The 16690-nt window shown below is 38.5% G+C and overlaps 1 protein-coding gene across 2 annotated transcripts in view; it reads left to right on the forward strand.

Annotated features, from left to right (window-relative positions):
• Nucleotides 1-4182: 4182 nt before the first annotated feature.
• The window catches only part of HSD17B13 (hydroxysteroid (17-beta) dehydrogenase 13), a 19192-nt gene continuing 6684 nt past the window's right edge, over nucleotides 4183-16690 (forward strand). The window contains exons 1-5 of one of the 2 annotated variants that reach the window (XM_004681138.1): nucleotides 4183-4406; nucleotides 8544-8651; nucleotides 9568-9699; nucleotides 11074-11180; nucleotides 14386-14523. In XM_004681138.1, coding sequence (XP_004681195.1) covers nucleotides 4197-4406; nucleotides 8544-8651; nucleotides 9568-9699; nucleotides 11074-11180; nucleotides 14386-14523 — 695 coding nt within the window. In that variant the 5' untranslated portion in view covers nucleotides 4183-4196. The remainder of the gene's footprint in view (nucleotides 4407-8543; nucleotides 8652-9567; nucleotides 9700-11073; nucleotides 11181-14385; nucleotides 14524-16690) is intronic. The other variant, XM_004681139.1, reaches the window with a different exon arrangement.

Genomic DNA, 16690 nt, shown 5'->3' on the forward strand with positions numbered 1-16690 from the left:
ATAGTGGAGATCAACTAAGATAGAAGTCCCTTAAACCTTATCAACTACTTAATGGGTTTTTGTTTTTCTACCTGAGTCATCCTGGGAGGCAGAAGAGAAAATTCCTTGCTAATCAAATCTCTGAATAGGAGACATAGGTGAATTTCTTTATCTAAAGACTACATAGTAGAATCCTGAAAGACTAGCCGGAAGACTTTTATGGACTCCTTTAAGGTGTAGCAGGTAAAAAACTTGACTAGTTTAAAAACAGGCAACCTGGATGAATTTCCACATTTAAAGGCCCGACAATAGGAAGTTTGAGTAATTCTTTAGAAGCTGAATAGAAGGCTAGGTGAGATAGCAGAATGCTAAGATTTGGGTTTTCCTCCATCCATCCGGCAGTGAGAGAGACTTTGCAAAAACAGCCCTTTTGCTTTTATTTATCAGTCAGTAGTCAAGTCACTTGACTTCAGGGGAATTTTTCACCCTGGTGCAGTGCTTGCTTGTCGGGGCAGGCAGGCCTTATGCGGCTGAGGCAATCCAATTGTAAGCTGAAAGTTGCTAAGAATATTTTGATATTATGATTATACAAAAAAGGGAGGTCATAACATAAGTTAGCAGTGGAAAGTCTGATTTTTCAGAGCTTTTCCCGATCTACTCGGAATCTGTCAGACGATAGACGTTGCATAGCTTGTGTCATAGCAGTCCCTCCCTGGTGGTACCATGGATTAAAGCACAGCACTATGAAGCTACCACAGCCACTGCAACACAAGTTCTATCCCTGGCCAGGGAGCTGACCCGCCCACTGCTCCCCTCAGCAGTGTACTTCATCAGTCAGCCTGTTCTACTCCCCTCACTGCCCCTGAACCTCTGGCCTGTACCCCAATTCTGTACGCATAAATAAATAAATAAATCTTTTTTTAAAAAAAATCTATCAGTAGCAATAATGATATGTCATTAGTAATAATAAAAAAGGGACAACAGTAGCATATGAATTTGGATGGTGTAGATTCTCCAGCCTGACCTATTCTGAGTATGGTGAATATTGAAGTTCCAGATGTTCAACCTGAAAACACATTCCTGACATTACTGCCCAGCATGAGTTCTGATCTAATCCATCTATTTTAACATCTAAAAATTTATACGTCTCCACTAAACATCCTTGCAAATTTGCATGTGGAAATAAAGGGTCAAGCATTTCTTTTTTAAAAAGATTTATTTATGTATGCATATAGAAGTAGGGGACAGGTCAGAGGTACAAAAGTGGTGAGAGGATTCACCAGAGACAGAGTGGGGACTAGAACAGGCAGATGGATGAAGTACACTGCTCATGGGAGCAGCTGGTGAGACAGGGTCTGCTGCACCATGTGGGTTACCTCCCTGGCTAGGGATTGAACTCATGCTGAAATGGCTACAGCCAGCTTGGTAGTTCCATGCTTTATTTAACCCACTGCGCCACCAGGGAGGGCCCTCAAACAGTTCTTTTTATAAGTCCACTTAAGGTTCAAACCAATCCAGTACTCTTCCCAGTACAATATGGAATAACCTGGATTAACCTGTTATTACTGATACAGGCGGAACAATTTTTTTCTTTAGTGCACAGAGCTGTCTGTGCACTGTAAGGTACCTAATGGCTGCCTTTTAACTACCAGAAGACAATGGCATGTCCAAATTATGAAAACCAAAAATTCATCTGACATGACAAGATGTACACTGCGGAGATGAGAACCACCTGGTTGGCTGGTTTTACACAGCTGACCTAAGTTGGTCTAAGTTAAAAGTTAGGGTTCTGCAATCAGACTTCCCTAGTTTGAATCCTCACCCTCTTACAGTGACATGACTTTTGGCAAGTTATCTAAGTATACATCAATTTCTTCATCTGCACAATGGCAGATTTTAATCATATCAAATGTTTCTTGTGAAATTTAAACAAGTTGGCATGTAAAACCTTTAAATCAGTTCATGGCGTATTAAATGCTCAATACATTTAAATTGTAACAATTGCTATAATTATTATGATTTGATTTATATACTTCTTGCAAAGCAATTTCATATGCATGCTCTCTGCTTTGATTTTTTTTTTAAGATTTATTTATTTATGCATACAGAACTGGGGTACAGGCCAGAGCAAGGGCAGTGAGAGGCTTCACCAGAGACAGAGTGGGGAGCAGAACAGGCCAACTGATGAAGTACACTGCTGAGGGGAGCAGCAGGCAAGTCAGGAGAGGTCTGCTGGCCATGTGGGTCACCTCCGGGGCTGGGGAATTGAACTTACACTGAAGCAGTGCTGCGCTTTAACCTACTTGGCCACCAGGGAGGGCTCTGTCCTTTGATCTTTATAGACAATTTGTGAATTGGTTTGTAGTGAAGGTTGAGCTTGTGACTTGTGGTGAAGGTCTAGTTACCTAAACACATATGTTAATTTTATGTCTGTTTTCCAGATAAGGAAAGTGAAGCATAGAAAAAGTAAATAAGATTGCCTGAAATCATATTATTTTTTAATTTTTGTAAAATTTACATAACATAAAATTTACTATTTTAACCATATTTATGTATGTATGTATGTATGTATGAATTTTTAATGAAGTACCATTTTCTTACATCCTTGTTAATTTTTTGACAGTATAAGATTTTCCCCCTAAGGAGTGGTCACTGGAGCTCTTCCACCATCAAAGCACCACCAGAATCCACCACGCTCCCCCCACCATTATAGTCAGTGGCCTTAAGTACATTCACACTGTAACGTAGCCCTCAAGCCATACTTTTTCATCACCCAGACTGAAACTTCATATCCATTTAATTCTGCTTCCTCTCTTCTCCCAGCCCTGAGTTATCAGCATTCTTATTTCTGTCCCTGGTATTTGACTATTTTTGGTGCATAATATAGGTAAAATCATACAATGTTTATCCTTTTGTTTCTGGGTTATTTTACTTGCCATGCTTTTAAGGTACATCCATATTGTGGCATGTATCAGAGTTGTATATATATATATTTTAAGATTTATTTATTTATGCATACAGAAGTGGGGTACAGGCCAGAGATGCAGAGGATTCACCAGAGACAGAGTGGGGAGCAGAGCAGGCTGACTGACACTGCTGAGGGGAGCAGCGGGCAGGTCAGGAGAGGTCTGCCATGCCATGCGGTTCACCTCCAGGGCTGAGGATCCAACTCTCACTGAAGCGGCTGCGGTTAGCTTGCAGTGCTGCATCCTAACCCGCTGTGCCATCAAGGAGGGCCCTAGAATTGTATATTTTAAGACTAAATAATCACCCATTGCCTATATACAAATTTTGTTTCTCCATTCATCCATAGATGGATCTTTAATTTGTTTCCATTTTTTGGCTATTGAAAGTCATAACACTTTTAAGTGGAAACTTCTGGCTTTGGCCTAATGCTCTTCCTCAGATTATAACAAAGGGAGCTGCTTGCTCTAGATAACCTACAATCTTTTCCTAACTCAAGAGATCTTCAGGGAAGTGGACATCTCACGAAAAATGGTTAGCTAACTGAACTACTGAGGCTGAGCTTTCATGAATAAATGAATCAGACATCTAAGCTTAGTTGACTCACACTTTTAAGTTTTACTGAAAATATCTATATTCTCTCACATTAAAAAAAAAAAAACTGTTGAGGACCCTCTCTGGTGGCACAACGGGTTAAAGGACAGTAGTAAGCAGTTGTCTGGATCCACTGCAACAAAAGTTCAATCCCCAACCAGGGAGGTGACCCATATGGTATGGCAGACCTCTTCTGTCCCATGGGCTGCTTCCCCTCAGCAGTGTTATTTCCTTTGATCTGCCTGTTCTGCTCCCCACTCTGTCTCTAGTGAACCCTTTCAACCCCTGCACCTCTGTTCTGTACCCCAGCTCTTGTATGCATAAATAAATAAATACGAACTGTTTAAAAAAGATAGCAAGAAACCATTAGCTGATGCAATATCTGTAGAGGTGGTGAAACACGGAAAGAACTCTTTCCCAGATAATCAGGTCCAGACAACACTTTCTCTTTACCAGCAGCTGGCATCGCACCAAAAACTGGAAGCATATCCAATCCACTAGAACACGTAGACAAAGACTGCCTATAAACTGAGCTTACCTTTACCAGTCCCATCACCACCTGGAGCACAGCACAGTCCCTCCTGGAAAACCGTGCAGAGGACAGATCTTTCCTGGGATAGACAGGTCTGATCCAGAGGAGAAGAATAAAGAGCAAAGCCATGAACATCATCTTGGATCTCCTCCTACTTCTACTCACTATCCTCTACTCCTACCTGGAGTCCATGATGAAATTTTTCATTCCCCAAAGGAGAAAATCTGTGGCTGGGGAGATTGTTCTCATTACAGGAGCTGGGCATGGGATAGGCAGGCTGACTGCCTATGAATTTGCAAAACGGAAAAGCAGACTGGTTCTGTGGGATATTAATAAGGTAATGGATTTATTTGTATTTTAAAGCACATATTTTAAAAAGTTACCTGATGTGGGAGGTGGGAAAATTATTTGTCTTAGCATCTGCATACTTTTGTATTTTTCTATCTTAATGATGGATGTCTAAATTCCCTGGAGCTTATCAGATGTATGAGAATGGTCTAGTGAACAAAACTGAGACCCAAGTAGGAATCTTTATGTCAAGATATGCAGGTTGATACACAGACTCAGAAGCCAAGATACTTCCAAACTGTTTAAATGGAAGCTGGGGGTGGGGGGTACTTACTTCTTTCAATCTATTTCCTTGTCTGAGGTGGGAATGAGAATACTACCTCATGGGCTGGTCAAGAACAGGGTTTGGTAAATTATGACTAATGGGACCAAACCTGATCCATAGATAGCATTGAATAGACTTTTTTTTTTTTTTGGAGCAAAAAGAAGTATCATTTATTGAACAATTATTACACACCAAATACACAATCTTGCAAAATAGTATTACTGTACAGAGTTCACAAATGAAAGCACTAAGATACAACCTGGAATTTTTTTTTTTTAATTTTAAAGAGTTGTCAACATGAAGATCAAAAAAGCTAAAAACATGCAACAGAAATTTCCACTCACACACCACCCTATTATATTTACTATCAGGCTTTTAGCCAAGAAAGTTTGCTGACTCTTGGGCAAGAGGATTAAATGAGGGAATACGTTTAATGCTTAAAACAATGTTTGCCTATATAAGTATCAGATATAATTATAAAATCTACACTCAGTGAATCAGGCTTTCTTTTGGGCATTCATATTTTTTCTTGTATTGTTAGTTGTAAAACTGTATTAATTTCTCAAAATAAAACTAAAGTTACAGAAATTTTATCTTGTTTCCCCTAAAATTATTAATTCCAGTAAGACCATGAGAATATATACAGAAAAAAATATTTATAGGACTTTAACTTTGAGAAACTAATGAAATTTTTTTGAGAATTCAATTTTCCACAAATCACAGTAAGATTTGAATTGTTATTTTATTATCATTCTCTCATATTCTTTGCTGTTATTTCTAGTTGGCACTTTTTTATTACAGTCTTAAAAATGTCTCTTGAACTTAGGAAATTAAATTCTTTTAGAAAGCGAAGAATGTTATGCAAGAAAAAATGGACTTTTTATATAACAGATATATGCATTTATATAATACATAAATTGATATACCTGAAGGTGATGAGGCATTGGTTTGGTCCTTGTTGTCTACTGTTCTTAGGCATTGATCAAAAAATATAAATAATATAAATTCTTGAAAAAAGTCTTGATGAAATGTAACTTTTGTATCTTGATCCAGATAGTTTTGGAAAGAAAGCTAGCATTCATTTTTTCTTTTTTAGTGTTACAACGTCCAGTGATAAGAAATAAATATGACTTTGAATTTTATGGTTAAACATTCAAAGTATTAAATGATTCCATCTAAAGCTAAACATGCAACTCACATTTCTTTTACCTGAGGAAAAACATTGGAATTGAAGCCAAAGCAAACATTTTGACTACAAGAATACAAGGCCCTATATTTTGCAGTGCTTCAGCTCAGTTATAAAATAGAAGAAATTATAATTCTTCTGTTAAGGGATGGTATGAAAACTCTAGCCATATGTTCTCAATCGAATCTAATGACAGAAGAGGGTCTATAGTGATTTTTCATAATCTCACAATGAACAAGCTACCAGCTGAAGCCAAAATTGGTGCAAGAGACTTCCATTCTCCCTCTTTTACTCTGCAACCTCACAAAGGGCTATGAAGAACATAGCCCTAATCTTTATTAGGGTCTATTCTTTAGGGTTCTAGGCTCCAGAGTTTAGCCTTGTGGAAATTGAAGGACTCAGACAGACTAAGGGAAACCAATGGACAGATCTTTCATTCAGCCACACCAATAACACCCCAATGTGGAAAAGGGTTTTCAAGTGTCTTTGCCTCTTCAACACTGAGAAAACTTTACAAGTTGTGAAAGGAAAACGTATAATCTTTAAAAGACTTGTCATCTTTAGAAAAGTCAACAGATGTCAAAACATGCAAAGAATTCTAATTGTTCAGGATTGTGGAAACATAAGATCAATTTTATCATAGGAAAGAAATCTTTGAATTGAGGCTTAAAATGAGTTCTTACAACAAAGGAAATGTGCATCAAAACAAAAAGAAGTGGGGCCTCCCTCGTGGCACAAGGAATAAAGTCTCAGAACTAGCAAGTTATCACCAGTCACTGCATCACAAGTTTGATCAGGGAGGTGACCCACATGGCGCAGCAGACCTCTCCTGTCTTGGCTGCTGCTCCCCTCAGCAGTGTACTTCAGTAGATCTGACTGTTCTTCTCTCCCCTCTCTCATCTCTGGTGAATCCTCTCACCCCCACTCCTTACCCTGCACTCTCTCCCACACATCTCTGGCCTGCACCCAAGCTCTTGTATGGATAAGTAAGTAAGTAAATCTTTAAAACAAACAAAGACATGCTACATCCAAAAGGAAGCAAATATCCAAAATATGCAAAGTACTCATAAAAACTCAGCAACAAAAAAACGAAGTGCAAAGAAGATAAATACATATTTCTCCAAAAAAGGATATATAGATGGTCAATAGGCACATGGAAAAAAGATGTTTCTCATCTCGCATTACTAGAGAATGAAAAGAATACCTTACTTCTGTGGGATCATCTAGTATCCAAATGGCAAGAAACAACAAAGGTTAACAGAGGACATGAAGAGGAGAGAAGCCTCATAACTGGGTGGGAATGTAAATTAGAGCAGCCAGTTTTGAGTCCTCAAAAATTTACAAATGGAAATTCCATACCATCCAGTTACCTCACTGCTGAATATTTAACAAAAAAATTATGAGAACAAGAACTCAAAATATATGTTTCACTGTGTTTATTGCAGCATTATTTACTATAGCCAAGACCTGGAAACAACATAAGTGTCCATCAATAGACAAATGCATAAAGATGATGTGGTATATAGATGCAATGGACTACTATTCGCCTATAAAAAAGATGAAGTTCTGCCATTTGCCACAATATACATGGACCTTGAGGGATTTCTGTTTTGTGAAATAAGCTAGATGGAAAAAGATAAACATCATAGGATTAAACTCATATATGGAGAAAAAGAAGAAATGATCTAAATAAAACAAAAATGGACTTGGACTAAAAGATCAATTGGTGCTTTTCAGAGGGGAAGGTGGATGGGTGAATCCAGAAAAGGGGGACGATGGTGTGATGAAAGGCAGATTTTGACTTTTAGCTGTGTACTTAATGTGATTTATACACACTGCAACTCCCAGTGATGAGCACCTGAAATTTATCTAATGTTATAAAGCAAAGTTATTTCAACCTTTTTTTTTTTTTTAGTGAATTGCTCTGTCTCCAAGTTCTAGAGTCAAGTAAAATATTTCTACATACATGAAATTTCACTCACTGGCCCTTACCCATTTTTACAGAATATTTGTAAAGTATACACACACACACACACACACACATCCCCAAGGGTATTAACAATATGTGTCCCTTTGAAAGTCTTCTTCAAATAAGATCTTCCTCTCCCTTCCCTCTTAAGTGAGTTAAATCAAAATCATTGAGATCAAGAAAAGTAGGAGGGAGAAAGGTGTGTAGTTCAAAATTTCCACCAGTACTACTTTAGTGTTTTACTGCCTCTTACATACATATATAATACTAAAAGTTGTATGTTAAATGAATTATTGAGTTTCTCTGTCCATTCTCAAACATTTCCTTCCATGACCACAAAAAACAACATCTTTCAAACATGTTCTTCAGGGGTAAAAATAATGGCTAAATAATAGCCTGCTTTAGAGAAACCACTTCTGGAGAACCTCCAGATCAAAATGAAAAGCTAGAAATTGACTTTGGTCCAGAATAGCTTTTGAAAAGCACCAAAGCACAGTGAAAATATTTGAGCATTTCCTGGCAAAAGAGCCAACGATAATCTCAATGAATTAGGCAAGCAATGTCTCTCGTGCAATTTTCTTACAAATAAGGAGGCATTTGGAACTTGAATTTTAATCTTTAAAAGCTGTCTACTCCAATGCTTTCCCCTCCCACTCTCACCCCCTATTTGACCTCCATTTTCCTGAATGTGCTTTTCTACTGACAGCATGGTGTGGAGGAAACTGCAACCGAATGCAGAAAACTGGGAGTAAAGGCTCATGCATTTGTGGTAGACTGCAGCAACAGAGAAGAGATTTATAAATCTGTTAGCCAGGTAAGACTTCATGATACAAATTCCTTCAAATAATGTTGTATCCACTGATGTGGAAAATGAAAAGTTTCTTTATGATCGCCTGATTTTAATTAGACTTTTACCTTTGGCTGAGTTATTTGTGTGGACAAAGAGGAGTACAATTTTTCGTTGCATAAAACCCCACTCCGTTCTGCCCGTTATTACTGTTTCATATTATTAATCCACTTTACAAACTTCATCACAAGTTTGAGCAGTGGTACAGAGTGACAGAGAAAAGAATTATCACAAGGAAGAGCATCACTAATTTCAGTTTAGTCCTATTACTTTCGGTCATTATTTTTTTAAATCTTCATTTTCCTTTTGCAATTTTATTTATACTTGTGTTAATCTAGTCCTCTAGATAAGATGTAAGATTAATAATTATAACACCTGTAAGAATAAATAACAATGAAATAAGCATTCTGATAAATGATTGCATTTTTAAAATTTTTTAATAATGTAATAGTTTATTTTACATCATTTGTACATTTTTCCACCTAAATGACTGCATTTTTAAATTCCTTAAAAAAGGCCTATATTTGACAGATGAGCAAATTGAGGCTCAGGCTGGTTACCTTACACCAAGGTAACAAAGCTTGTAGGTGGCAGAACAGGACTATTCAATCTGCACTTTTAAAATATTTAGTCAGATCACATATATCACTAAATTAACCCAAATATTAATTTCACTTTAAAATTTATGATATGCTAGGTATTGAATGTAGAAGTTTAACAAACAAACAATTTATCTGAGTTTTCTGGCAGCATCCTTATTGAGCCACTGTTTGGCCCAAAGCTTAATCCTGCCGGAACTCAGGTATCTCATCACATAGAAGGAAGCATCCAAACTTTGAATTTCTCTAACACATGCAATGTATGTGCTCTTTCCATTTTAAAGGTAAAGAAAGAAGTGGGTGACGTAACTATCCTTGTGAATAATGCTGGAGCAATATATCCAGCTGATCTTCTCAGCACCAAGGATGAAGAAATCAACAAAACATTTGAAGTCAACATCCTAGGACATTTTTGGGTGGGTCAGAAACAATCCTGGTTTATGATTCTATGGCACTTCCACTTAAAGACATGAAGTTTATAATTGAATTCACAGCCTTTTAAATAAGAGATTGTCGTTATCTTTGCCTCGAGTAAAGAATGAGGAAATTAGTTTAAGTTAAAGCTTCTCTGACAGAAGGGCACAGACTTCAAGGGGAGACAAGACTCAAGGAATATAAGCCAGGAACTGGTTGATCTTATCCTTCAGTATCTAATGCAAGACCTGGCAGTGCCAGATGCTTAAAAAATATTTGTGGGGGTTTACTAAGGATTGTAGCATGAGTTCAATCCCTGGCCAGGGAGATGACCCACATGGTGTAATAGACCTTTCCTAACCCACCCGCTGATCCCCTCAGCAGTGTAATAACATACGATGCACAATATTACAGAACTCTTAGCTTGTTCTTCTCCACTGTCTTGATACACCTACACAAGATTTTAAGTCTTTTAATTAGAAAGACAAATCTCCAAACCAAAAATATGTGCTAGATTAAGTTTTCAGTTATGCAAACATCTAAACATTATTTAGATGACATATTCAATAAAAGAGGTATATGAGTCCCACTGAAGGAGACAGCAGAAATATTTTTTTGAACATACATATACATAATTTTTTACATCATTCTTCATTTTGTACATTTTTCTTTTTTTATCTTTTCTCTTTTTTTTTTTTTTAAGATTTATTTATGTATGTATATAGAATGGGGATACAGGCCAGAGGTGTAAGGGTAGTGAGAGGATTCACCAAAGACAAAGTGGGGAGTAGAACAGGCAGACTGATGAAGTACACTGCTGAGGGGAGCAGCAGGCGGGACAGGAGAGGTCTGCTTCACTACATGGGTCACCTCCCTGACCAGGCATAGAACTCATAACGTGTCTTCATCTTGTTTCATAGTGCTTCACTTTAGCCAATTTTGCCACCAGGGAGGGCCCTCATTTTGTACATTTTTTCATCCCAGTTGTAATCCCTGTGGACTTCCCACCCAGTTTGCTGTCACCATAGTCCGGTGTGCTCTTTCCGCCCAGTTTTGATCTGTTCCTCTCTCCACCCCCATAAAATGTCTCTCGGTTATAGTTGTTTGTTGATTTTTGTTTTTACTTTATTACAATTGCAGAGCGGAAATACTAAGGTGGTTTTTGGCAGGTGACATACAAGGCAAATCTTGTCGATTTCCATCACCTGCATACAAATAATAATTGTGGAGTCTTGGCATATATTTCCTAATATCCCAAATATTGTCTCAAATGTTATCTGTCTTAACACAAACAACATTCCTTGATCTGGAAACACCATTAATATTATTATTTATTTGTTTTTTGTTTTGTATTTTTTTCCATAATGAACCTCCAGATTACAAAAGCACTTCTTCCCTCAATGATGAAAAGAAATCATGGCCACATTGTCACTGTGGCTTCAGTGTGTGGCCATGGAGTGATTCCTTACCTTATTCCATATTGGTGAGTATTACTTTGTAGCATTGTTATTTATTTTTATAAGTTTAAGGGTTTTATTATACCTCATATTCCAACCCCCAAACAGGGTACTTTGGATATATGGGATTTATCAAAAAAGTTTAGAATAAACTTTTAAAAATGACATGTAAAAAAACCATCATTAAAGCAACCTATTGAATGGAGTAGATATTTGTAAATCATACATCCAACAAGAGCTTAATATCCAAATATGTATATATTTTGAAAAACTCACACAACTCCACAAATTTTATTTTGTTTTTAAAGATTTATTTATTTATGCTTACAAAAACTGGGATGCAGTTCAGAGGTGCGCAGGGGGTGAGAAGATTTACCAGAGACAGAGTGGGGAACAGAACAGGAGGACCCACTGAAATACGTTACTGAGGGGATCAGAGGGTGGGTCAGGAGAGGCCTGCCAGGCCATGTGGGTCACCCCCCTGGCTAGGGGTGGAACTCACACTGCAGTGGCTGTGGATAGTCTCATAGTACTGTGTTTAACTTATTGAGTCACCAGGGAGGACCCAATCCCACAAAGTTTAAAAATGGACAAATGATCTGATTAGATACTTCTCCAAAGAAGAAACAGGTACAGGAAAAAAGTTCAACATTACTTTTACTAGACAAATGCAAATTAAACCCATGATGCACTATCACATCACTCTGGTTAGAATTGCCATTGTTAAAAGGGGAAGAAGCAGCAGAAGATAGAGAGCACGTAGAGAAAAAGGCATCCTCATAATTGTTTGTGGGGATGTAAATTGGTGCAGCTACTTGAGAAAAAACATAGGGAGATATGCTCTCAGTAGTACACGTCTGGGCATTTACTTAAAAAATGTGAATCAGGGCCTTCCCTGGTGGCGCAGCGGGTTGAAGCGCAACGCTGGGAAGCTTAAACCACTGCCGCATGAGTTCGATCCCCGCCTGCCCCGGAGGTGACCACATGGCGTGGCAGACCTCTCCTGACCTGCCCGCTGCTCCCCTCAGCAGTGTACTTCGTCGATCTGCCTGTTCTGCTCCCCGCTCTGTCTCTGGTGAATCCTCTCACCCTCCGCATCTCTGGCCTGTGCCCCAGTTCTGAATGAATAAATAAATAAATCTTTTTTTAAAAAAAAAAATGTGAATAAGGGCCTCCCTGGTGGCACAGGAGTTAAAGACAAAGTGCTCACAAGTTACCCCCAGCCACTGCAGCACGAGTTCTATCCCTGGCCAGGATGCTGACCCACATGGCACAGCAGACCTCTCCTGTCTCACCTACTGCTCCCCTGTCTCACCTACTGCTCCCCTCAGCAGTTTATTTCAGTAGCTCTGCCTGTTCTGCTCCCCCCCACTGTCTCTGGCCTGTACCCCAGTTCTGCATGCATGAATAAATAAATCTTTTTAAAAATGTGAAAGCACTAAATTTCAAATATATGTGTACCCCTATTTTCAAGGCCAGGCTTTGGAAACAACCTAAGTGCTCCCAGAAGGTAGAATGGATTAAAAAAAAAAAAAAGTGGTATACAAGCACAATGAGGTACTACAGTACTACTCAGCTATTTAAAAAATAACAAAAAGATAAAATCATCCCATTTCTGGCAACACAAACAGCCTTGAAGGTATTATGCTAAATGAAATAAATCATTTGGAGAAAGACAAATCCCATATTACTTTACTCGTGTAGAAGATAAAGAACCAACAAATATAAAACAGAAATGCGCCTGTAGAAAGAAAAAGAATTGGTTACCAGAGGGGAAAGGGTTGAGGGTGGGTGAATCGTAAATTATTTCCCTAAAGCAATAAATTAGTTGTAATCATTTAAAATATTTGTAGATTCTGAAAACTCCTCCGTAGAGCAAGAAAAGTAAACTACAACACCAAACATGTTTTCCTTTGCATCCTGGAGTAGCTAGATGTTGATTTAAAAAAAGCTGGAGCTACCTGGTGGCACAAAGGTTAAATAAAGCACCACATTATGAAGCTCTCAGAAGCCACGAGTTCAATCCCCGGCCAGGGAGCTGACACACATGGGGTAGTAGACCTCTTCTGGCCTGTCCACAGCTCCCCTCAGCAGTGTGATTTATTGATCTGCCTGTTCTGCTCCCCACTCTGTCTCTAGTGAATCCTCTCACCCACCACACTTCTGGTCTGTACCCCAGTTCTGTAAGCATAAATAAATACAAACTAAAAAAAAAAAATTGTGGAGCCCACAAACTAAGAAGCAGAACAGAAGTTCAAATGAATACAAAATCCGTGGTCTGGGTGCCCATGATAAGCTTCCTAAGGTGATCCCTGGATCTAACTATTTTCCAGGGTTTGCATCATAGCAGTGTATGAGTGTGAGAAGCACTGCACACATAAATGGCTGCTTCTACCACCTTAAAACACAAACAAGGATTAAACATTTGTTCTTGTTTTGTTGGTTAGCAATGTGGAGAGCCAATGTAATTACAGTTTTCTCTTTTTCCTTCTCCCTGAAGAAAAGAGCCAACCTTTAATTTTATTGTTCTTATTGTTATCTGAGTCAAAACTACAATACACATTTACATAGAGCAAAATGGATAATAAAGATAATATGCATAAGCTATTTGATTTAACCCTCAAGAGACTCTTATATTTTATTATCTACATATTAAAGATCAGAAAGTCAAAGCTAAAAGATGAAGCAATGTGCTGAAGATCACATACACCAGCTTGCCCAAGGCCTATTGACTGTGACCACAACTTCACAATAAACTTAAGAGGCCAAACTGTTCTCCAATGTCAAGGGAGAAACTATCAATTCACATTAAGAGAGAGAGGAGACATATAGCCCCAGAGAATAGTCCTGGAAGAGCTGGTCAGTACTAGTTGCCATTTTTGTAAATATGTTTTTCCTGGATTACATTTTCAAAATAAAAAAGAATTGTAAACAGGTTGGACATTGAATGGAAAACTTTACAGAGCTGGGGTAGAAAGGTGAGCAGTACTAAGACAGCTAATAAAAGTTATTAGATTTGTTCTATTGTTATCAAGGCCAATAAAGAAATGGGTGCATTCAGTAACATGTAAAATCATATGAGAATGGAAATGAAAATGCATGACTCCATGGAAGATTTGGGGGACTTGATTTCTGCTTGTTCTGAATTAAATCAACTTTGCCTTCTCAAAGAAAGGGGTGGGATATATTACATTTCCCCTTAACTAACTATGCTGGATAATTCTCTTACAGTTCCAGCAAATTTGCTGCTGTTGGCTTCCACAGAGCTCTGACATCAGAACTTGAAGCCTTGGGAAAAACTGGTATCAAAACTTCTTGTCTCTGCCCAGTTTTTGTGAACACTGGCTTCACCAAAAACCCAAGCACAAGGTGAGATCAAATTTAAGTTGGTAGGTAATATGGCATGAGACACTGATGTTAAAATAATAAGAGAAAACGGCCCTCCCTGGTGGCGCAACAGGTTAAGGCGCAGCACTGCAAGAGAGCCACAGTCCTTCAAGGAGAGTTCAATCCCTGGCCCCAGAGGTGACCACATGGCGCGGCAGACCTCTCCTGACCCGCTTGCTGCTCCCCTCAGCAGTGTACTTTGTTGATCAGCCTGTTCTGCTCCCCACTCTGTCTCTGGTAAATCCTCTCGCCACCCCTGCATCTCTGGCCTGTACCCGAGATCTATGCATAAATAAGTAAATAAAATAATAATAATATGAGAAAATTTTAGGTGAGCCAACTGAAAAAATAGGAAGAAAGAAAAATAATTTTTCTTATTAGTATTATTGTAATGCCTGTAAATTTTCACTTTGAAATGAGATGCACAGAGTTGGGGGAATCCATTAGGGACTAGTGGGAGTGATCAGCTACCAGTGAAGTTGGCAACGGGATGTTTATGTGTCCAGGTGAAAGGTTAACACTGTTTAGTGCCATGAGTAAAAAGAGTGTGGGAGCAGGATAGCCTGGGAATCGTGTCCTATTTTGAGTGTCCCTTCTGCAAGACACACTCCAAAATGAATGATAACTATGATCTCTCTCTCAAATTAGTGGTTCTACCCCTCAGAGCATGGAAAGAGGTATGCTCCTTTTTCATCTTCCATGGTACTGGCCACAGTGAATCCCAGTATTTCCCAATCTTGCTGATCCTAAGAATCATCACGTATGCTTACATTTAAAAAAAAAAAAAACTGTTCTCAGACTCTTCCTTAAAAAATCTGACTCAGTAAGAATGAAGAGTTTTGTTTAGTTTTGTTATAAGCATGGATGGCAGGTGGGACTGGACACAGGTATAGTAAATATAACCCTGGCATTTGGTCATTATTACTCACTTGTCCTCTTTAAAAATGCAAGTATTACTAGAAGCAACAATAATTTGAATCCCTAATCCTTTAGTCAAAGTGAATCTATACAAGAACTTTGTCATTGTTATGGGAGGATTTGCGACAAGAAGAGAGGACAAGTTGTTCGTGGAAGGAGAGGAAATTAAAATTAATTAAAATTAATTAAAATTAAGCCACTTGTTTCACAAATTTGCATTAATCTAGTATTATGCGCTACTGCAGATTAACTGAATATACTAAACTTGCCTACCTGAAGTGGAAAGAAATTAGTTCCAAATATATTATAATGCAAAGAACAAGTTTGCTTTAACACTCAGCCTCACTTGAATCCAGATTCTGAATTAGTTGCATTATATGTTTTTGGGTCACTTCCTGACAGTGGATCCCTAACAATTTTAGACCAAATGTACTTCACTAGTACATAACCTGTAACTCACTACTGTGGCCCAGTTTCCTTCAATAAGGCCTGGTGTGCGCCAAGAGTACCAGGCCAACTTGTGGGGACAGCACAATAACTGAGGGGAAAAAGAGAGAGTGAATGTGACCCTCAGTGGTGAGTAATGTGGATGCCTGTGATTGGTCTTCTGGGCTGCTGGATTCTGAATTTCCATGGCAACAGCTAAAATGTTCCTATGCTAATGTCAGGCTTGACTCAGAAACTGTATTGTGGATTCAGGTGAGAGAAATCGGAGACAGAACCTAATCAGTTAGAAAGTAGTCATTTGCACTGTGTCTGCAGATCTGCTAGTCTTTGTTATTGAAACCTTAATTGCATAATAATTGGCAGTAAATGACAGGATATTTTAGGGAAGGAAGTTTTAACAATAGCTGCTTAACTCCTTTTCATTCACAGGTCATCCAACTTAGTGCTGGTGCAACACTTTCAATCCACTTACATTTTCATTTTCTGTCATCATCTTGCATGAATTCTACAAAGCCCGGTGGCTATGAATCCTACTCTGGAGCCATGTAGACACCCTTCAGTATAAGCAAGGTCGTCCCTCCAGAGGGACAGCAATAGAGTAGGTGCACATCTTACACTCTCATTAAATTATAGCATAGACAAGTCAGAGGTGACTCCCATGTCCTAAATGACCTCAAAACAATCCTATTTAGGGCCTCCCTGGTGGCACAATGGGTTAAAGCACAGCACTATGTTATCCGAAGCCATTGAAGCACAAATTCCATCCCCTACCAGGGAGGTGACC

This window comes from Condylura cristata, unplaced genomic scaffold, assembly GCF_000260355.1.
Source record: "Condylura cristata isolate star-nosed mole 26May11 unplaced genomic scaffold, ConCri1.0 scaffold00012, whole genome shotgun sequence".
Taxonomy (NCBI): Eukaryota; Metazoa; Chordata; class Mammalia; order Eulipotyphla; family Talpidae; genus Condylura; species Condylura cristata.